The sequence below is a fragment of the Tachyglossus aculeatus genome, chromosome X3 (assembly GCF_015852505.1).
Source record: "Tachyglossus aculeatus isolate mTacAcu1 chromosome X3, mTacAcu1.pri, whole genome shotgun sequence".
NCBI classification, from domain to species: domain Eukaryota; kingdom Metazoa; phylum Chordata; class Mammalia; order Monotremata; family Tachyglossidae; genus Tachyglossus; species Tachyglossus aculeatus.
In genome coordinates, this window is record NC_052099.1 from 31998997 (window position 1) to 32022621 (window position 23625).

The window sequence follows — 23625 nt, forward strand, 5'->3', positions numbered from 1 at the left end:
CAATGAAGGTGGCTTCTTCAGGAGGCTAAGGAACTGCTCAGCACTTTGAACTGCCTTTGATTTTGGGGGTCTCAGCACTGATTTGGGGGAAGGGAAAAATCTACTTGGGATATAAACCCTGGTTCCTGTGGAGCTGGGTTTTCTGGGTGACTAGTCTTAATCAATTGAATTTATTAAGTGCTCACTGTGTTTGCAGAGCACTATGCTAAGCACTTGGGAGAGTAACACAATATAACAGGAGCTTACAGCCTGGAGGGGAGACAGACATTAATATAAATAATTACAGATAGATACTGTCTCTGGGTAAAAGTTCTGTTCCTATTGTTATTTTTTTAATGAATCCGTATTCTTGGTCTGAAGCCCTAGGGCCACTGGCTTCACAAATCCCAGAAGAGGCAAAACCAGCTTAGGCCCATCATTTTAGTTTGAACAGGAAGATGAACAACTTCACTTTTCTCTTTCCTTTTAAGAGCTGAAAAAGAGTGGGGCGACGGGATCAGGGGCTTGTCCTTGAACGCTGCTCGCTACGCTCTACTTCGGGTAGAGCATGGTCCCCCTCACACGAAGAACTGGAGGTGAGACCCCTTCTCCCTCTCCACCCCCATTTGGCTTCAGTTACTAAGATAATTTGCCCTTGATGCTCTTCTTCCTATTGTTTAAAAGAACAGACCCTCAGATAAGTGGAAAGCACAGCCTGAACTTCCCAAAGATGGCATTAAGTAGAAGATATAATGTCAGGAATTGCTCGTCGATGTGTCTAGAGCAGTGAAAATTCTTCGTCTCTGGAGGAGTACTAAAATGAAGCATAGGTGGCATTGGTTTTCAATCTTATTGAGAGCTTACTGTGTGCAGAGCTTGGGGGAGAGTGCAACATGCTAAAGAGACATATTTCCTGCCCACAGCAAGCTTACGGTCTAAAGGGGTTATGATATTAAAAGTTGAAAACACAAACTTTTTTCACAATACATAAATAGGCCCCAGAATAGCAATATCCCTCCGGCTTTATCCTGTTCCCGGCTCACTTATATTTCCGTCGCCCAAATCCCCTTGTTTGCAAATCCCGTGCCTTGGATGAGCTGTGGATTCTTGGCCAGAGTTGTCGGTTTGTGTTGCCAGCAGAGGGTGCTACACAACAACGCAACAACGTTAGCCCTCCCCTTGTTGTGATGGAGAAAAACTCACCATGGCAACTTGGCAATCCTTCATTTTTTTTCGCCACGATGCTCCTGCTTATTATGACAGTATCTTCACCTTCGCCCGCATTCTCTTTCCGTTGCAGACCCCAAGTCTTGGTCATGTTGAACCTGGATTCCGAACAGTGTGTGAAACACCCCAGATTGCTCTCGTTCACGGGCCAGCTCAAGGCGGGGAAAGGATTAACGATCGTGGGCTCTGTCCTCGAGGGCACTTATTTGGATAAGCACACTGAGGCCCAGAAAGCAGAAGAGGTATGCCGAAAACACCCCCACAGACACAAAAAACCCTAACAACCCAAAACCCTGCAATCGCACTAACAGGCTGGGAAAATAGGAAGATTGTATCACTTCGCATCAGGAGCATAAACATGGATTTAATTAAGAAAAAAATTTCCTTTGTACCTTTTACAATTTCTATTGGATTGCTGCAGGAAACCACACACTTGAACTGCGCACCTCTAAAACAAGCAGATTGTTGACCCTTCGATTCATTCACTTCATTCATCCAGTCGTATTTATTGAGCGCTTACGGTGTGCAGAGCACTTTTAAACGCTTCTCCCCTTTCTTTCAATTGTATTTTTGAATTATATTCACCTTTAGAGGCCACCGATTTTGGCGAAGAGGAGGTGATCGTTTGGTCTGTAATTGGATTTTATTTCGGAGAAGGATTTAGCTCGGTGGCGTGTTGTTTTCCTTTTCTAATCTTGTTAGCTTAATTTTCTCTGGCAGAACTGAAGTTTAGGAAAACAGTACAAAAGGATTGTCTTCAAAATTAATTCTAATTGCCCCTGATTGAGACTCTGTGGGTCCTTCCTGCCCCCTCTCCCGCAATTTAGATCATTCCAGGGGGGAAAAATACAGACTAATAAATCCTATCCAGGAAGAAATCCAATTACCGACTTCATTGCCATATATGAGAAACCCCATGGTTCTCAGATCTCATTAAAACACAAGTTTCTATGTGAGTATTAACTGGACTTTTCTTGGACAGAGAAAATGCCTGACTAAAACTCCACGAAGTGGTATTAGTTTCTCAGGCTAAACCTGGCTTTGTAGTTTTAACGGCACTTATTTTGGTCCATTAAATGCGTTTTGCGTTCCTTTTCCAAAGGTAATTCGATGTATCCCTACCTTAGAAAAAGATCCCATGTGGTGAAAATTAAAGGTTAGAAATGATACCAGAGTCATTTTGACTTGCATGCCGGCATTATTTGTCTGGCTTTTCCCTGTTCAGCCTCATAAAATACCACACATTCTGCAACCCGCGTGGCTCGTTTTTGACACATGCCGACCGGGATTTTAAAGTAGCCAGCTGGACAGTAATTTGGGAAAAGACGTCCCAATTCATTAATTGTAGAATTGAGTCAGTGCACTTTGCGTTTAGACAAATTTGATTCGGACCCGTGTTCCTGAGTGATGATCTGACCTAGGGATTCAGTGCCTTATTTTAAGGGGGGGCATCTCACTCCCCACACCTTTAGCAAAGTGGGGTAAATCTGAGAGGGCCTCACAGGGAGGAATGATAATAATAATAATATTAGTAGTAATAATAATAATAAGCCTAAGAGTTGTGGAATTTGTTAGTCACTATGTGCCAAATACTGAGCCCCCCACTTATCCTCATCCTCTGCTCCTCCTCCCTTCCCATCGCCCCCACTCCCTCCCTCTGCCCTATCCCCTTCCCCTCCCCTTAGCACTTGTGTATATTTGTACATATTTATTACTCTATTTATTTTATTAATGATGTGTATATGTCTATAATTCTATTTATCTTGATGATCTTGACACCCATCTACTTGTTTTATTTTGCTGTCTGTCTCCCCCTTCTAGACTGTGAGCCCGTTGTTGGGTAGGGACTGTCTCTATGTGTTGCCAAATTGTACTTTCCAAGCATTTAGTAATAATAATGATAATAATGATGGCATTTATTAAGCGCTTCCTATGTGCAAATCACTGTTCTAAACGCTAGGCACTGTTCTAAGCGCTGGACAGTGCTCTGCACACAATAAGCGCTCAATAAATACGATTGAATGAATGAAATACTGGGTCTCACAATCTAAGGAGTAGGGAGACCAGGGATTTTACCCCCATTTTACAGATGAGGAAACTAAGGAACAGAGATGGTAAGTGACTCGCTCAGGTCACGCAGCAGGGAAGTGGTGGAGCCGGGATTAGAACCCAGGTCTTCTGACTCCCAGTCCTGTGCTCCACCCACTGGGCCAAGCTCGTTCTCTAAGGAAGTGATCCAAGCTCGGACACTTGGTCAACAGTGATCTTTACAAGCGGCGTGGCTCAGTGGAAAGAGCCCGGGCTTGGGAGTCAGAGGTTGTGGGTTCTAATTCCATCTCCGCCACTTGTCAGCTGTGTGACCGTGGGCAAGTCACTTCTCTGTGCCTCAGTGACCTCATCTGTCAAATGGGGATGAAACCTGGGAACCCCACGTGGGACAGTCTGATTACTTTGTGTCTCCCCCAGTACTTAGAACAGTGCTTGGCACATAGTAAGCGCTTAACAAATACCTACATTATTATTATTATTTTGATGTTGATAACTTAGAGAAGGGAGTAGAGATTAGGTAGAGGATAGAGCCTGGCCCTAGGAATCAGAAAGACCTGGGTTTAATCCTGGCTCTGCCACTTGTCTGCTGCATGACCTTGGGCAAGTCACTTCACTTCTCTGGGCCTCAGTTCCCTCATCTGTAAACTGGGGAAGAATAATAATAATGATGGCATTTATTAAGCGCTGACTGTGTGCAAAGCACTGTTCTAAGTGCTGGGGAGGTTACAAGGTGATCAGGTTGTCCCACAGGGGACTCACAGTCTTCATCCCCATTTTACAGATGAGGGAACTGAGGCCCAGAGAAGTTAAGTGACTTGCCCAGAGTCACACAGCTGACAATTGGCAGAGCCGGGATTTGAACCCATGAACTCTGACTCCAAAGCCCAGCCTCTTTCCACTGAGCCACGCTGCTCTGAAGAAGACTGTGAGCCCCATATGGGACAGGGACTGTGTCCAACCCGATTATCTTGTATCTACCTCAGTGCTTAGAACAGTGCTTGGGACATAGTAAGTGGTTAACAAATACCACAAATGTTATTGTTTTTTTTATTATTACTACTTGTGTTACAAAAATCTTTTGTTTCCTTTCTTGTGGGAATTAGAACCTGGAGGCTTTCCGCAGATCTGGGACCCCTCGCCCCTTTCCGTATTGCCTCCTCATTCAGTTGTACTTTCAAGTTTTCCGGGCATCGGCGATACGTCATCCCATTTATCTTCTTCCTTGGCAGAACATCCGAGCCCTGATGGGGGTGGAAAAGACCAAAGGGTTCTGTCAGCTGGTGGTCTCGTCCAGTTTGCGAGACGGAATGTCCCACCTGATCCAGTCGGCGGGCCTCGGGGGCATGAAACACAACACCGTCCTCATGGGTTGGCCTCAGTCGTGGAAACAGTCAGACAATCCCTTCTCCTGGAAGAACTTTGTCGGTGGGTACAGTGTCCTGTTTCTTCCTGCCCCTGAGCAACTGCCAGAAGCCCTCCTCTTCTCGTTTTCCACTTCCTTCTGCGTCGCCCAGACTTGCTGTCTTCATTCAGCCTCCCTCCCAGAGTGGCACAGTGGAAAGAGCACGGGCTTTGGAGTAAGAGGTCACGGGTTCAAATCCCGGCTCTACCAATGTCAGCTGTGTGACTCTGGGCATGTCACTTAACTTCTCTGGGCCTCAGTTACCTCATCTGGGTAACTGAGATGGGGATTAAGACTGTGAGCCCCCACCCCGTGGGACAACCTGATCACCTTGTAACCTCCTCAGCGCTTAGAACAGTGCTTTGCACATAGTAAGCACTTAATAAATGCCATTATTATTATTATTATATGCACATATTCATTCATTCAGTCATATTAAGTGTGCAAAGCACTGAACTAAGTCCTTGGGAAAGTACAATACAACAGACACATTCCTTGCCCACAACGAGCTCACAGTCTAGACAATGAGCTCACGCTCTATATATCTCTCTAACTTATTTATTATGTAGGTAGGTATGTTAACGTGTATTAATGTCTGTTTCCCCCTCAAAACCTAAGCGCTCAAGAAATACTATTGATTGAATGAATGAATCTGTGTCATCTTGGAGGTAACATATGGGAAAAAGGGAATTCAGGTGATTCGAAAAGGGAGTATGCAACAGGTGAATCAATCAGTGGTGTTTATTGAGTACCTACTAAGTGCGGAGCACTGTCCTACTAAGCACTTGGGAGAGTATAGAATTGGTAGAAACATTCCCCGCTCACAATGAGCTCACAGTCTAGAGGGATAAAGTGGATTGTTCAGTATCTGTTTTCCCATCTGCAAAGTAGGGGTGGGTCCATTTCTCAGAGTCGGTTTAGGATGAGTTCAGTTGTAATAGTTGTGGTATTTGTTAAAGCACTTGTACCGTGTGCCAGGCACAGAACGAAGATCCCCGATAGACACAAGATTATCAGATCGGACACAGTTGCTGTCCTTCTAGGGGTTCACAGCCTAAGTAGGAGGGAAAATAGGTATGCAGTTGGTAGAGCGGCCTTGTGGCTATCCCGGCAGGAAGTCACTGTTCCCTTTTTTCCTGTTCTGGCAGGGCTGCTGTGTAGGATAGTCTCTGGGCATGCTGGTTGTTGAGTGAGACAAGGACCACCTCGCAATGTCGTCTGGGCTGAAGGCTGCTCGGGAATTGTAGCTTTCCCTTGAGGAAATTATGGGAAGACCATTCTGCAGGAATCAATCAGTCATATTTATTGAGTGCATGATACTGTAGTAAGCTGACCTTAGTACAGTACCGTAGTACCTTAGTACTAAGCTGATACTGACCACATGTTTTGTTTTGTTGTCTGTCTCCCCCTTCTAGACTGTGAGCCCGTTGTTACGTAGGGACCGTCTCTATATGTTGCCAACTTGTACTTCCCAAGCTCTTGGTACAGTGCTCTGCACACAGTAAGCTCTCAATAAATACAATTGAACGAATGAATGAATGAAAGCTCTTGGGAGAATACAATATAACACTATTACAGAGTTGGTGGACATGTTCCCTGCCCAGAATGAGCTTACAGTCTAGAGGGGGAGACAAGTTAATATAATTAAATATGTTATGGATGTGTATGTAAGCACTGTGGGGCTGAGGGAGGGGAGAATAGAGGGAGCAAATCCAGTGCGAGGGGGATGCAAAAGGGAATGGGAAAAGAGGGCTTAGTCAGGGAAGGCCTCTTGGAGGAGGCATGCCTTCAATAAGGCGAGCAAATCCAAGTGCAAGGGGGATGCCAAAGGGAATGGGAAAAGAGGAAAAGAGGGCTTAGTCAGGGAAGGCCTCTTGGAGGAGACATGCTTTCAATAAGGCCTTGTCTGTGGGAAGAGTAATCAGTATGAAGAGGAAGGATGTTCCAGGCCCGAGGCAGGATATGGGCGAGAGGTTGGCCGGGAGCTAGACGAGATTGAGATGCAGTATTTATTGAGTGCATACTGTGCAGAGAGCACTGTACTAAGTGCTGGGGAGAGTACAGTGTAGCAGGTAGGCGTTAGAGGAGCAAAATGTGCCGACTGGGTTTTAGTTGGAAAGCGGCGAGGTGAGGTTGGAGCGGACAAGTTGATTGAAGGCCTTTAAGCCGGTGGTGAGGAGTTTCTGTTTGACGCGGAGGAATGTCCTTCTTGCTCCCACAGACACGATCCGCGAAACCACTACAGCTCATCAAGCCCTGCTGGTGGCGAAAAACATCGACACGTTCCCTCAGAACCAAGAGCGCTTCAGCGAGGGGAACATAGACGTGTGGTGGATCGTGCATGATGGCGGCATGCTCATGCTGCTTCCCTTCCTCCTGCGCCAACACAAGGTGGGTCCCGTGGGCTCCCGGCTCTGTCCCGGAGGCGGCAGGAATGGAGGGACCCGAGGCTCCGCAGATATTTTCATGCCATCATTTTCCTCACCCGCATGTGCGCTCGCCGAACCCTGGCGTTCAGGAAATCCAGCCCTTCGGCATTCATGCCGTATAGAGAAGCAGCGTGGCTCAATGGAAAGAGCCCGGGCTTGGGAGTCAGAGGTCATGGGTTCTCATCCCAGCTCCGCCACTTGTCAGCTGTGTGACTTTGGGCAAATCACTTCTCTGGGCCTCAGTTACCTCATCTGTAAAATGGGGATTAAGACTGTGAGCCCCACGTGGGACAACCTGACCACCTTGTATCCCCCCCCAGCATTTAGAACAGTGCTTTGCACATAGTAAGCGCTTAACAAATACCATCATCATTATTATTATTATTATAGGCTGTTTCGGCAGATGCTGTGGCCTCCTCTCTCTGACCCACCTCACTTGCAGGGATGACTCTTCTCTACCGCCCCTATCTAATCAAAATGCCGAATGAAGATAATTATAATTAAGTGCCTTTGAGTCGTTTCCGATTCAGAGCGACTCCACGGATACATTTTTTCCAGAGCGTCCTGTCCTCAGGCATAATCCGCAACCTTTCTAATGGTTCTTAGAACAGTGCTTTGCACATAGTAAGCGCTTAACAAATACCATCATTTAATACCACCAACAAATACCACCAACAAATAATAATAATAATATTATTATTATTCTTCCGTTATTGTTGTTATGGTCTCTGTCCATCTAGCTGCCTGTCTGCTTCTTCCACGTCTTCCCTAAACTTTTCCTAGCATCACTGTCTTCTCCAGAGAATTAGTCCTCCTGATTTTGTGTCCAAAATAAGCTAATTTAAGTCTAGTCATTTGGCCTTCCAAAGACCACTTTGGTTTAATTTGCTCCAAAATCCAGTTGCTTCATCTTTCGGGCAGTCCATGATTTTCGCAAAAGCCTTCTCCAACACCACATTTCCAAAGAATCAATGTTCTTTCTATCGTGTTTTTTCACCGTCCAGCTTTCAGATCCATACATTGTCACTGGAAACATGATAGAGTGACAATTTGAAGATAATTATAATAATAATAACTGTGGTATTTAAGTGCTTACTATGTGCCAGGCATTGTACTAAGCACCGGAGTGGATTCGAGCAACTGGGGTTGGACACAGTCCCTGTCCCAGAGGGGGCTCACAGTCTCAATCCCCATTTTACAGATGAGGTACCTGAGGTACAGAGAAGTAAAGTGATTTGCCCAAAGTCAAACACCAAGCAAGTGGCAGAGCCAAGATTAGACCCCATGACCTTCTGGCACCCAGGCCTGTGCTCTATACTACACCATGCTGCTTCTCCAGTGATAGTACTTGTTAAGCGCTTACGATATGCCAAGCACTGTTCTAAGTGCTGAGGTAGATACAAGTTAATCAGGTTGGACACAGTCCTTATCCCACATGGAGTTCATACCCTTACGTGGCTCAGTGGAAAGAGCCCGGGCTTGGGAGTCAGAGGTCGTGGGTTCTAATCCCGGCTCCACCGTATGTCTGCTGTGTGATCTTGGGTAAGTTACTTAGCTTTTCTGAGCCTCAGTGACCTCAACTGGAAAACGGGGGTGAAGACTGTGAGCCCCACGTTGGGCAACTTGATCACCTTGTATCCCCCCAGGGCTCAGGACAGTGCTTCGCACGTAGTAAGCACTTAACAAATGCCATGATTATTATTATTATTATTAATGCACACGGTGGCAGAACTGGACAGTCTAAATCAACCACCATCAGGGGATTGGCTGCTTAGCTGAAGCCATCTGCATATAATAATGTTGGTATTTGTTAAGCGCTTCCTATGTGCAAAGCACTGTTCTAAGCGCTGGGGAGGTTACAAGGTGATCAGGTTGTTCCACAGTTTTAATCCCCATTTTACAGATGAGGTCCCTGAGGCACAGAGAAGTGAAGTGACTTGTCCAAAGTCACACAGCTGACAATTGGCAGAGCCGGGGTTTGAACCCCTGACCTCTGACTCCAAAGCCCGGGCTCTTTCCACTGAGCCACGCTGCTTCTCTATACTGCATGAATGCCGAAGGGCTAGATTTCCTGTAGGAATGTAGGAGTTTCTGACCAGTGGCCCTTTAGGATCAGTCAGTGGTATTTATTAAGCACTTACTGTGTACTGAGTGCTGTACTAGGCGCTTGGGAGAGTGCAATGTAACAGGTGGAAGACACATTCCCTGCTGAGCTTACAGTCTTGAGGCATAAATGGGCCTAGCAAAGGCTGAAGGAATCTCAGGGAAGAGCGATGGGAGGTGTGTTAGAAGCTGGGGAGTGGCCAACAGATCCAGGCTTCCCTAGAATCTCTCTCCTCTCTTTCTTCTCTCTCTCTTTCCCAATGGTATTTGTGAAGCACTTACTGTGTTCCAAGCACTCTTCTAAGTGCTGAGGTAGATATAAAGTAATCAGATGTCCCACACGGCGTTCACAATCTCAACTCCCATTTTACAGATGAGGTAACATCATCATCATCATCATCAATCGTATTTATTGAGCGCTTACTGTGTGCAGAGCACTGTACTAAGCGCTTGGGAAGTACAATTTGGCAACATAGACAGTCCCTACCCAATAGTGGGCTCACAGTCTAAAAGGGGGAGACAGAGAACAAAACCAAACATACTAACAAAATAAAATAAATAGACTAGATATGTACAAGTAAAATAAATAGAGTAATAAATATGTACAAACATATATACATATATACAGGTGCTGTGGGGAAGGGAAGGAGGTAAGATGGGGGGATGGAGAGGGGGACGAGGGGGAGAGGAAGGAAGGGGCTCAGTCTGGGAAGGCCTCCTGGAGGAGGTGAGCTCTCAGTAGGGCCTTGAAGGGAGGAAGAGAGCTAGCTTGGCGGATGGGCAGAGGGATTGGGGGCATTCCAGGCCCGGGGTTGAGGTGGGCCGGGGGTCGATGGCGGGACAGGCGAGAACGAGGTACGGTGAGGAGATTAGCAGCAGAGGAGCGGAGGGTGCAGGGTGGGCTGGAGAAGGAGAGAAGGGAGGTGAGGTAGGAGAGGGCGAGGGGATGGACAGCCTTGAAGCCCAGAAGTGAAGTGACTTGCCCGAGGTCACAGATCCGACAAATGGTGGAGCTGGGATTAGAACCCAGGTCCTTCTAACTCCCAGGGACATGCTCTCTCCACTAGACCACGCTGCTTCTCTCTTCTGTCCCTTCTTCCTCCCCACTTCCCACACTGCTCCAGCTCTTCACCACCTCCTCCCTTCATTATCCAGTCTCCCCTTTCCTGGTGGGGCCTGCTTCATCATTGCAGCTTCGTTTGTTAACTTCAGGCCGGCCTTTTGAGCTCGGCGTCATTTTACACCCTTTTCCTTTCTCATTAGGTGTGGCGAAAATGCAAAATGCGTATCTTCACAGTAGCCCAGATGGATGACAACAGCATTCAAATGAAGAAAGATCTCCAGATGTTCTTGTACCATCTCCGGATCAGTGCCGAGGTAGAGGTCGTGGAGATGGTAAGCTGGATTTTCCTTTATTTGGAAGCCATGGAATTTTTGGACTGTTCTTTTAGACTGTGAACCCACTGTTGGGTAGGGACTGTCTCTATATGTTGCCAACTTGTATGTCTCAAGCGCTTAGTACGGTGCTCTGCACACAGTAAGCGCTCAATAAATACGATTGATTTTGGGACAGTTGCAAGGCCTGGGCTTGGGTATATGTGGTTCTCCCTGAGACTATTTGCTGTCCAATTAGACCATCACTGCCTCGATAGTTCATTTGCCATATTAATCAATCAGTCAATGGTATGCATTGAGCACTTTGTACAGAGCACTGTACTAAGTGCTTGGAAGGGAACAATGCAACAGAACAATGTAAGCCCATAACAGGCTTATGTCGATAGTGATTCTCACTCGGAAACACACTCTGATAAGCGGACTGCTATTGGAATGTATTTGACAGCGACTGGGGGAGCTATCTTGCCTTTAAATAAGTAACTCTTTCTGGGAGCCCTTTAACACTCCTTCTGGTAAGATTTCCATCCCCTGACTTCTCTTTGCAGCCAAAAGTACTGTGGGAACAAGTCATCTTAATGTATATCAGTTCTTCCTGGCAGGAAGACTGCCCAAGCCAGATTTTTATCAGAATATTTCAGAATTTCCCCAAAGGTTTGGTGCTATCGGTTCAGCTTTGAAGGTGTATTTCTTTGAAATCTGGGCTCCCAAGAGCCTTCTCTAATCATTTTGGAAAATACTCATAATCATGTTGATCCTGCCTGGCCCCAGAGAGTTTAGGCTCTCTTCTAGGAGCAGGCATGAGCCTAAATACAGCAAACTGACTAGCCAGTCGATGAACTGTTTATTCACCATGTGCTGTGAAGACACAACCACAATGGAGAAAATAATATTGTCCTTGAATTGCTATTTTTGAGCCTTTCTAGATTTTCATCAAAAGTCCTTTTCTCAAATCTCCTCTCAGAGACTTTCTTTCACGGGTCCTCTTGAAAGATGCTAGGTCATCTGATAAATCTGTGTTTTCAGCTCATTAGAGCTGCCGTATGAAATGCCAAAGTCTTAGATTTTTGTGTGGCAGTACAGCCCTGAAACCCTCCTGGTAGGTTTATATCAGCATCTCCTATGCCAGCTTGAGTTGGGCCTTTAATTTTGAAACTCTGGTGTCAGCATGAAATTGCTCCATATGAGCAGGGAATATGTCTGTCAACTCTGTTGTATTCTCCCAAACACTTAGTACAGTGCTCGGCACACAGTAAATGCTCAGTAAGTACCACTGACGGGTTATTGTCATTTTCACTTTGACTTCTCCCCATCTATCTGCAATTAATGAGGACAAAGATTACCCTATCTCTAATATGACAATATTTATATTTTCCTGAGTCACTTTTCAAAGTTTTCATTCATTCAGTCGTATTTGCAGAGTGCTTATTATATGCAGAGAGCACTGTACTGAGCACTTGGGAGAGTTCAACATAACGATAGACACATTCCCTGCCCACAGTGAGCTTGCAGTCGAGAGACTGTAAGCACCATCCTGTTACCAACTTTCCTTTCCTGTCAGAGAGAGTGATACTTTTCCTAACCCTCCTCTTTTCACCTATTACAGTTCAGTAATTTTTTTAAGGTCTTGTTTGTTGTATCTCCTTTACAATCTGTCCTTGTGCATTTATAGGGATTCTGATCTAAGGGAAAGAGCCTGGGTCTAGGATTCATAAGGCCTGGTTCTTCTCTAGCTGGGTCATTGTCAGGCTATTTGACTTTAGGCCAGTGACTTATCACCTCTGTGCCTCAGTTTTCTCATCAGTAAACTGAGGTGTTAATATCCGCCTCTCCTGACCACAAAGAAATGACAAGAAGGAAATGGTATAAGAAATGTAAAAATGCTATGGAAAAGCCAAGGCACTATATATAAGCTCAAGGCATTATTATAATTGCTATTATTGTTATTATTATTAATGACATTTTATACATCTTCCTTGATAGTGGTTTGGCTGGTTCTTCTGTTTTTTCTGGCTTTCCCATCGGTCCTTGGCCCTTTGAAGTGTTTTGGGTTTTCGCCAACTTGGCATCTTTTGTTGTTCCTCTGCTGTGGTTACAGTTTGTACCTGAACCCGCAGAGCTGTCTTTTGAAGAGCAGGCACTAAGCCTTTTTTCATCGTATTCTTCTTATCAGGGCCCTAAGCCTGACAAAATCAGTTGAACGTTCGTTTTCTCGGTTCCCTCCTATTTCTCTCCTCCCTCCCCTCAGGATCTTGACGCTTCTCATCTCATAATCATGTCATAATCCACCAAAGTATCCCTCTACCTTTCGAACTTCAACTGATTCTTCCCTGTAGCTAGGGATTAAGCCAAGAAGGGGGTGGATGTACCCTAGTTGATTCCCCTACTTTCCATAGCAGGAAATTTTTGCTAAATTAAGAAAGTTCCCAAATCTGTGGCATGAGCCGTAGCCCACTAAGTTAACTTTCCCCCCTGCCAATTCCCAGGTGTCTGTGCACTTCGGCCAGTACCAAACTTGCTATGGCAAGAAAGGTGCTCTTCATCTTCCCTCTGAGAAACTACTACCACTGTCAATCAGTCAGTTATTTAATAAGCGCTTACTGTATGCAGAGCACTGTACTAAGCACTTGGAAGAGCGCAGTATAACAATATAACAGACACATTCCCGGCCCACAGCAAGCTTACTGTCTAGTGAAGCAGCTGTGGTCTAGTGGATAGAACCCGGGCCTAGCAGTCAGAAGGATCTGAGTTCTAATCCCAACTCTGCTACGTGTCTGCTGGGTGACCTTGGGCAAATATCCTTTCCCTGCCTCTCCCTCACCTTTCCAAGATAGTCGAGGAGGCAGAAACCTAACTTGCAGTGAGAATGGCAACCGTTGTATTCAGTGGAAAAAGCGATTTTACGAGTGCTTTTTTCCTTATGTTTTGCCTTGTGCTCTTTTTTTTTTTAGTTTGAAAACGATATATCAGCCTTCACGTATGAGAAAACATTGGTGATGGAACAGAGATCTCAGATGCTAAAGCAGATGCAGCTTTCCAAGAATGAACGCGAAAGAGAGGTAAAGCAGTTATTTAGCGTGGTTTTAGATGTGTGTAGCCAATGAAAAACATTGATGTCCAAGGTAATAGGGAATGCATTAAGAGCACTTGGGAGTGTTGTTGGGAGGGGATTTTAAAGGTGTAGATGGGTTTTGTATCATTTCATTTGAAGTCGCCTCATGCATTATCGCTCACATATCCCGGCTCCCAGTTATATCTAGCTTGGACAGCCATTCACTGGCATTCTTGGTTTCTTGTTTGATTAGAGAAGCAGCGTGGCTCAGTGAAAAGAACATGGGCTTTGGAGTCAGAGGTCATGGGTTCAAATCCCGGCTCCTCCAGTTAACAGCTGTGTGACTTTGGGCAAGTCACTTCACTTCTCTGTGCTTCAGTTACCTCGTCTGTAAAGTGGGGATTAAGACTGAGTCCCATGTGGGACAACCTGATAACCTTGTGTCTACCCCAGCGCTTAGAACAGTGTGTTGCACATAGTAAGTGTTTAATAAATGCCATCATTATTATTATTATTATTATAAGGAACGATTCCTTTGATTTCTTTTAAGATTTTATTTTTCTTTTCTACAGTATTAGGTTCTTTCTGTGATTTCAATATTCAGGGACCTGCAAAAGCTTACCGCTTGAATTTGATTTTCCAAATGTGAAACATTTCATTGTAGAAAGGTAGTTTTCCAAGTCCCTCTAAAACACGTATTCATATCGACCACTCCTGGCAGATGCAAATCGCATTTGTTCTCCCCCACAAGGTTTATGTTCTTCTCTTGGCATTTCTTCTGTTGATACAGCTGATGTTTAAAGTTTACGAGCCTCTCCCTGTAAGTTTGTAAACCTTAAAACAATTTCGGTTCCTCTACCATTGTCCCACACCTCTGGAAATAACGTCTGGTGGAGGGACTGTCGAACTGAACACCCAGGTAGATTTTCTCCGTTTTATTTATCACTTCTGAGATCTGGATCGAGGAAATCCAGGCTCACGTTTTCTGGCAGTGCACAGGAAACCCGTATCTTGTATTTTTTCTCTCCCCTTGGCGGCAAGAGGCAGTAGAACATCATGGGTGGTAGAGGAGAATTTAAACGTGTTGGCCACAGTTAGTTCCAGGTATCGATGTTGTAGAGAAGCAGCACGGCCTAGTGGATAGCGCATGGGGCTGGGAGTCAGAAGGACCTGGGTTCTAATTCCGGCTCTGCCACCTGTCTGCTGTGTGACATTGGGGAAGTCACTTCACTCCTCTGAGCCTCAGTTCCCTCATCTGTAAAATGGGGATGAGGATTTTTGACACCTGTCTTCTAGACTGTGAGCCCGCTGTTGGGTAGGGACTGTCTCTATATGTTGCCAACTTGTACTTCCCAAGCGCTTAGTACAGTGCTCTGCACACAGTAAGTGCTCAATAAATATGATTGAATGTATGTTTTGTTTTGTTGTCTGTCTCCCCCTTCTAGACTGTGAGCCCATTGTTGGTTGGGGAACGTCTCTATAATGTTGCCGACTTGTACTTCCCAAGCGCTTAGTACAGTGCTCTGCACAAAGTAAGCGCTCAATAAATATGATTGAATGAATGAATGACCCATAAGCCCCACGTGGGACAGGGACTGTGTCCAACCCAATTTGCTTGTATCCACCCTGGTGCTTAGCACAGTACCCGGCACATAGTAAGCGTGTAACAAATACCACAGTTAATATTATATTCATTCATTCGATCGTATCTATTGAGCAGTTAGTCTATGCAGAGCACAGTACTAGGTGCTTGGGATGGTATAACAACAAACAGACACATACCCTGCCCACAGCGAACTTATTCTAGAGACAAGCTTATGGTCTAGAGATGAGCTTATAATGTTGTTCTAATTGGTGGGTAATTGAACAGATCCCTGGGACAAAGAGAGTTACAGAAAATTGAGAGCCATAGATGAGTCAGTATTTCTAAAGTAAGATGGGAAAGGATGAATGTTCTTTGCCTAAAGGCAGGTGTAAGCAAGCCTGTTCGTCAGCTAGAGTGAAGCAGGAAAGACTGTGCTAGTGGGAAACCTTTTTCAGAGGTGAAGAGGGCTGGATAACCACCAGTGGGATCCCTGTTCATAATGTGGCCAGGGACCTTCAGAGAAATCAAGTAAATAGAAAGTGATCTTGCTTCACCAGTCTTCATCGGGCATCAGAGCTGCAAGGGCTTAGTACAGTGCTCTGCATACAGAAAGCACTCAATAAATACAATTGAATGAAGGGGAGAGGCTAGAAAATATCACTGTGGGTTCCTTTTTTTTTGTTTTTTCCTTGAGAGAGAGATTTAAATTCCCATCCACTGCTACCCACTGGAAGTTGGGAAATCAATCAGTCAGTTCAATCAATGGTATTTATTAAGTGCTTACTATGTCTTACTATGGTACAGAGAGCACTGTACTAAGTGCTAGGGAGAGTACAATACCACAGAGTTAGAGGAAGCGTTCCTTGCCCATGATGAGCTTATTGTCAAAGGCCGCCGAGCCAGAGGAAATAGTGTCTCAGAATTAAGCCTCGTGTGGGACACGGGACTGTGTCCAACCATGTATCTATCCCAGTGCTTAGTACATAGTAAGTGCTTAGCAAATACCATGAAAAAAACAAGTCAATCGGGCAAAAGCTCCCCGTTCTGTTCAGCTCCCCGTGTCTTTGCTGCCAACACACTCTTGCCAGGTGTCCCGGAGTAACGTGATCGTGTGCTTTTCTTTCTGGGTGCTGGTTGTACCCGCTGACTCGGATGGCCCCGATTCAGAGCATCAGAGGCGAGTCTCGCGGCTCGGTCAGAAGGAAAACTCACCCTAGCCCCCCGCCGCCCGGTCCGGAACCTGGGGCTCTGTCGCCTAGGGACGGTCGAGAGGTAGTCTGGGACTTTGTCACCTGCCCATCCTCACATTTAAAGTGCCTCGGTCGTGTCAGCTCGGGATCTGAAGGCCCTGGGTAAACCAGAGCAAATAACACCACAGAGTAGCAGCAGAACTCTCCCAAGCGCTTAGTATAGCGCTCAGCACACAGTAAGCACTCCCTAAATACAATGGACTGACTGACCGACTGGTAAGGCACCTCTTTCCTTCTGGAGACTTCCGAACCAGCGCAACTCCATTCTGTTCTTCTCCCTGAGGTTTGTACAACAGAGGAGTCTTGCCAATGAGCTGCTTGGATAGAAGTAGTTATAAAGGTATTTATTAAGCATTTCCCATGTGCGGAGCACCATACTAAGCTCTGGGAAAGAATACATGGGTGGAAATCGGCAGAATCCCTGGCCCTTGAAGGGCTCCATCTGCCAGGGCACTGAATCAACTTCTCATTTTAGAGGAGGCATTTTGGGGTGGAAGAAGTGTGCCACAAATAGACACACTCATTCTTCAAAATCTATCAATGCCAGAAATCAACTTTTGAGTTCCCTCTGTTGTTTGGGTCTTACACGAATCTCCCAATCCATTCAGATTGTATTTCACTCTGAAATCGGGTCCTCCTTCAGTCAGTCAGTCGTATTTATTGAGCACTTTGCTGTGTGCAGAACACTGGGGGAGTGCTTGGAAGAGGACAATATCCCTGCCCATAATGATCTTAAAGTATAGAAGCCTACTTGTAGGACAATTGTTTTTGGTTAGCAGCACTCCAAGGAGCTTAGAGGGTTTGTATTAAGGGCATCTGAACTGCATCACGAAAGAATTCTCCAATTTAATGATGGCAAGGAATAAGGCTTTGTTGCTTTTCCATTAACATAATACTCTGTGGAGCCGGGTGTTTGAGGCGGTGAAGAAGCCATTCAGGATGACCTCTTCTTGCCAAGATAATTTTCAAGGGAAGGGTCAGGAACACTGGAATCTCTCAAATTTCTCCCCACCATCAGTTTTGCCTTCTAAATACACCTAGGAAGATGAGGTGAAACGATCAGGTCAGCTGCAACTCTCCAGACCAATTTTGGCACTTTAAGTGTTCCTCCAAACCCTTGTTTGTAGCATCAGGTACATTGCCATCTGATGTGCTCCTCTCCCAATGCAGACAGAACTCTGTCTGGTGTGGATTTCATTATAAGCCAAGAAATGAAATCAGACATGTAGCATTGTAACGCCACCGAGCCTGTTCCCCGCCTCCCTCCTGCTCCAATACCTTCCCTTATTTTGACCTGTGCGGGCTGGGGTTGGGGGGGCGATTAATAGATTGTGTCCGGATAAAGTCGCGATCGAGTCGAAATGGATTTCCCGGTAGCTGTTTGCCTTGAAACCAGATTGGATTTTAATTGTTCCTAATCATCCCATCGGGTGCCGTTCGGGGGGGTGCTTGCGGGTTCTTGGAGACCCTTGTTATCATCTGGATATGTAGACCCCAAAGAGAGTGGGTCGGACCTTACTTATCCTACTCCAAAAAGTTTGAGTATGTGTTGCCAATTTGTACTTCCCAAGCGCTTAGTACAGTGCTCTGCACATAGTAAGCGCTCAATAAATACGATTGATTGATTGATTGATTGATTTGAGAAAATGAGAGCAGTATCCAAACTGAGTAGAAAAAATTGCCCCAGACTGGAGACTCGAGCTGGCCCTCCGCAGGTCACATAAGTTGTAACCAAGCCTGCAAAATCACCCTGCTAAATCTGGCTCCTCATGAAGTTGGTGGGAGGCCTGGGTAAGTGAACCCATCTGCCTCTAATCTATTCCAACCCCTTTGGGGACACAGGCCTGCTGGAAAACTGGAAAGTTGGAGTTCAAGAATCCCATTTGACAGAATCAGGAGGCCACAACTGCTTTGCCTCTTGCCCCACTTCAGTTTCTGGCTTTGAGGGGAAGGAAAGGAGAAAGAAGCAATGGGGGCTCTCTCTAGTGGCACAGCTTTGAGCCGGATATAAGCAAAGCCAAATGTCAGCATTCTTTGACTCCTGCTTTGTCTGGGAGACTCTCTCATTTACCCTTTTGATGCCCAGATTTCCAGTCCCAAGATCAGTACAGTATTGTTCATTAAGCACTGGGTGCTGACACCGTACTGAGCGGTGGGGGACAATGCAAGCCACCAAGTGGTCCTGGCCCCAGGAGGTGTTTTTAGTCTCTCTGGGAAAAGGAAACTCAACAGCTGACAATCTCTGGCCTCCTGAGTCTTACGTGTACTCAAAATCCTACCCCATTTAGGCACTTCCGAGTGGAAATCAGGATTAAGTCGTTCAGGATCTGCCCCATCATTAAACATCGTCAACATCTAAAACTCAGATCTCGTCCTTTGCATAAAGCTGAGAAGCAGCATGGCCTAGTGGATAGAGCCCTTGCCTGGGAGTCAGAAGGACCTGGGTTCTAATCCCGGCTCAGCCACTTATCTGCTGTGTGACCTTGTGCAAGTCATTCACTTCTCTGTGCCTCAGTTCCTTCATCTGTAAAATGGGGATTAAGACTGTGAGCCCTTTGCAAGACAGGGACTGTGTCCAATCTGATTACCTCGTATGTACCCCAGGCTTAGAACAGTGCCTGGTACATAGTAAGCGCTTAACAAATGCCATTTAGAAATAAAATAAAATATATAACCCCTCCAACTTCACTCAGCTGGATTCCCCATTACATCCCTGTTTTGCAGAGGGGGAAACTGAGGCCCAGAAAGACTCAGTGACTTGCCTGGTGGCCAGAGAGTGAATGGGGATCAAAATGAGGTATCCAGGCTGAGAGGAAGAACAGAGCCTTCCCTTGAATTCGACCTGGCATCCCTCTGATTGAGTCATTCGTTCAGTCATATTTATTGAGCGCTTATGGCATGCAGAGCACTATACTAAGCACTTGGGAGAGGACAATAGAACAATAAACAGACACAGTCCTTGGCCACCATGAGCTTACAGTCTAGAGGGGAATTCCTCAGCATTGACGTCATCCCCTCTTGACCTTCAGTGTTACCATTCGGGAGCCTCAGCCAGCTGGGGAATGGATGCGGAGAGGGTTCTCGGAAACCCGCCGTTCCTACCTCCGTCCTGTCCACCCTGGAGATGGCCAGATGTCAACTCAGAAGGGCTGTAGCCACCACTGCCCTGCTTGGGATGGAGGCCTGTCCTCTTCAGGCAACTTCTCAAGGTCCAGAAAAGCAGGCCTGGGGCCTCGCTAGCTTCTCTCCCTACTTCTGGTCCCATGATCTCGTGGCCTGCTAATACATGGCCATGAGAGCCAGAACACTCAACAGCCGGCTCGCGGAAGAATGACACCGATCAGAGAGGTCCGAGAGGGTAGAAGAGCACATTTGCGTGTGTTTTTGTGTGTGTTTGTGTGCTAGAGAGCAGATCCTTCCCATCGTTTGTGCCAACTTGGGTCTCCATGCCACCCGTGTGCTGTAAACTGGTGGTAGATTAGCTGCCCCTGAGGTTTCCAAAAGTGATTCTCCTTCCACCCTGTGTCCATTCCCTCCTCCACTGACATCACCGGTTCTGTTCTCCAGGCCCAGTTAATCCACGACAGAAACACCGCGGCTCATTCGGCAGCCGTTGCCAAATCGAAAGCGGCCGCCGCCTCCGCATCGGACAGAGTGCAGATGACCTGGACTAAGGAGAAACTGATCGCCGAAAAACACAAAAATAAAGAGACCAATTACCGGGAGATCTTCAACATGAAGCCGTGAGTACCGACTTTGCCCTTGGCCGTCTTCGGCTCTGAAGTGGCTGCTCTAATTAGTGGAGGTCTGGAGGTGGGTGGGGCTGGGGACTGATCCATAGGATAGCCTGGAGCCTTTTGTGGGTGGGAGAAAACGTTGAGCATCTCATCTTAGAACGCTTCAGGAATCCTTCAGAGACAAGGGGGTGAGCTGTGGGAAAGCAACCTTGAACGGTTTCTGGACCATCAGCCAGGCATTCGTATTTATTGGGTTCTTACTGTGTGCAGAGCACTGTACTAAGTGCTTGGGAGAATATAATACAACAGTAAACACATTCCCTGCTCACAACAGCTTACGGTCTAGAGACTGAGAAATAGACTCATAAACGAACCCAATAGGACACCTTCCTCCCTCTGTATGACTCCAACTATTCTAAGCTGGAGTCCTTGCCACCTCCTGAAAGAAAGCCAGTAGCCTTACCGCCTGTGGTCACCTTTTTAAAGCACAACATCCCCCTCCCTCCCCCTCAGCCCCCCCCCCCACACCACATCATTCCACGTTAACAGCTTCACAGACAGAAAAGGAATAACTCTGGTTCTTTTGTCCAGAGTTACACTGGGATTCTCTGTAGCATTCCACTGTGCCCCATGGGCTACGTTGTCTTTTTCTCAGAATGGGTAGTTGTCTTTTAACCCACTTTTGGAGCTCAGACATGGGTGTGGACAGATGTGGGTTGGGTTTCCAAGGGGGTGTTACAGGTACACTGAGGCAGCCTGCTCAAAACTTAAGCTGAAAGTCCACTGCGAGGGGCGTACTCTCCTGGGCAGGAAGCCCACTCTGTCCGTGACTGGGTTAAGTTTTCCATCAGTCCTCATTGATTGCTGGGGACCCATAGCAGCCTGAGAGAGGTTACTCAATTGGCCGGTGGTTTCCTCTGAAGAAGGAGCTTTGTGTTTTTATTTCCCTAGTGGGTATGGCCACACCGTGCCATGGGAAAGACCAGTGGTGGGCACTGGGGGACACCAGTTCTCGTCCCCACTGGGTAACCTGCCCTCTTTGGCTTTGTTTCCCCTTCTGCCACACGAGGTTACAATTCCAGGTTTTCCCTCCCTCTCATAGATGGGGTGAGGACAGATGAAAGAGGTTTGAAAAGTACAGGACGCCAAACAAGGTAGATTTAGGCTCTCCCTCTATGAAAATGCAGAGGCCTGGGGAAGGGGGATGGTTTCAATATGTTCCAGTTGCCCGACTTTCTTCCTAACACACTGCATTTATAAAATATCTGTTTCTTTTCCATGTAGAGAATGGGGAAATCTGTAAGTCAAATTTGATTTCATTTAGGTTGCTCCCAAGACTTTAGTGTTTTGCCATCGCATGCCTCCTTGACAAACATCCTCGCTTTCCATGAATTACAGTATGCGTATTGCTCATGTATTGAAGCATGCGAATGTCATTGTCATACCATCCCTTGCAGTCCCTGGCTTTACCTTCCTTTAACTCCCGTGTTTTCCCTTGCAAGATGCTCAATATGCATATATAAATTCATTGCCTACTTAATGGTCCCTGTGGCCCAGGGGAAATTGCAAAATCCTCCGTCAAACTTTGGTCCCCAAACTAGGTATCCTGTGGCATTGTACATATAGTCTGTGAGGTTGTTGGTTTTTTCAAGGTCTTTTGATCAATCCTTCATTTCAGATGGCTTTAAGTCTTCTGGTTATTAAAAGGGAGCAATTTGGTTTCCTCAGATCTGTCTCCTTTTTGGAGCCTCTATTAATCGTCGTACTTATTGAGCACTTACTGAGTGCAGAACACTCTACTAAGCACCTGAAAGAGTGCAATATAACAGAGTTGGTGGACATAGTCCCTGCCCACAACAAGCTGACAGCCTAGAAGGGAAGGCAGACATAATATAAATTATTATTTATATAATATATTTATAGAAATGCATTATGTATGTTTATATTTTATTATATATTATATAATAGGTGGGGTGTATATCATTATATTATAAAAATTTATGTATTTATATAAATATGTATATAATATAGAATGTAAACATATGTTATTTATATTTGTAAATATATTATGTACATTATGGATATGTACATAAGTGCTGCAGGGCTGAGGGAGGGATGAGTTAAGGGCGCAAATCCAAGTGCAGGGGTGACGCAGAAAGGAGTGGGAGAAGAGGAAAGTGGGCTTAGTCAGGGAAGGCCTCTTGGAGGAGATGGGCTTTCAATAAGGCTTTAAGGGTGGGGAGAGTGATCGTCACACATGAAAGGGGAGGGAGTTTCCGACCAAAAGCAGGACATGGGCGAGGCATCGGAGGTGAGATAGACGAGATCGAGCCCAGGGGTGTCGCTTAACTAGCCCCTTGACTGTAAACTCAGTGCGTGCAGAGAGCTAACAACTCTGTTGTACTGCATTCTCCCAAGCACTTAGTACAGTGCCCTGCACCCAGTAAGCACTCGACATTTACCATCGATTGACTGGGGCCTGTCTGAATGCACTGGGGCTGGGACCAAGACTCAGGAATGAGATCTCGGAGTCGTAGTTGGCTGTTTTGGGAAATCAGCCGCCAAAAAGTCAGTGGGTGCTTGGCGACGCCAGGAAGGGCCTAGAAAGCAGGCTTAGTTCTGCCCGCTATAAAACCATAGGGCAACTGTACTTTGGTAATGGCAGGCAGTTCTGATCAACTCAGTTTAGTAGGGACAAGAGGACAGAACAGATCCGTGAGAGGGAGTCTCTTCTCTGTTGAATGCCCGGGGCATTCAATTTCTTGGGCTTGCAGGGGGAGGGTAAAGAAAAAATATCCTTCGTTTCCACCTTGTTCAAGATGCCTTTGTCCCTCCCACTACCTGTTCGAACCATGGGAGAATTCGGCTCGTCAGGGGCTGTCTGGATATTAAAGCAGATGTCCAAGCCTCAAACCGTTGAGCTTTGAGGAAGGACCGGACTTTGGAGAAGTCATCAGTAAACCCCGGAAATCCCAGCAAAATTTGGAAATGGGATCTTTGGCCTGGGCACCCGCTTAAAAGCCCTCCAACCTCCCCATAGACTGAGTTTACAGTTTCCCCATGGGTGTGGTGATGAGAGGCTCACTTTTAGGCCTTGTTTATAGTCTTTTTCTGAAAGTAGGGGTTGGTGGTTCTTGAGTCAGACTTGGAGGGTCAGTTCTGGATTTTGTGATGGCTACTGGGCCTCTCCATTCCCTTCATGCTCTACGGTGAAAAATGATTGTTAGGTTATCGATTTAGTATGAGGCATGTGTCATGAATTTGGTGCTGATTTAACTACTGTAAGATACAAAAAAAAGCAATGCAACCATATCGAGGAAATTTATGATACTATTGGGAAATTGGGTATCTTGAATTCTAAGGTCAGAAGACCAGTCTTACTTTGCCTAAACTGTCCATTAAGGGTGATTACTTCTGAAT

The 23625-nt window shown here is 46.0% G+C and overlaps 1 protein-coding gene across 6 annotated transcripts in view; it reads left to right on the plus strand.

The window, feature by feature from the left end:
- The window catches only part of SLC12A7 (solute carrier family 12 member 7), a 171929-nt gene that overhangs the window by 142674 nt on the left and 5630 nt on the right, over window positions 1–23625 (plus strand). For 5 of the 6 annotated variants that reach the window (XM_038770213.1, XM_038770207.1, XM_038770210.1 and 2 more), the window contains 8 exons: window positions 471–575; window positions 1280–1448; window positions 4485–4680; window positions 6879–7048; window positions 10453–10584; window positions 13533–13640; window positions 20036–20211; window positions 21490–21504. In XM_038770213.1, coding sequence (XP_038626141.1) covers window positions 471–575; window positions 1280–1448; window positions 4485–4680; window positions 6879–7048; window positions 10453–10584; window positions 13533–13640; window positions 20036–20211; window positions 21490–21504 — 1071 coding nt within the window. The remainder of the gene's footprint in view (window positions 1–470; window positions 576–1279; window positions 1449–4484; window positions 4681–6878; window positions 7049–10452; window positions 10585–13532; window positions 13641–20035; window positions 20212–21489; window positions 21505–23625) is intronic. The other variant, XM_038770208.1, reaches the window with a different exon arrangement.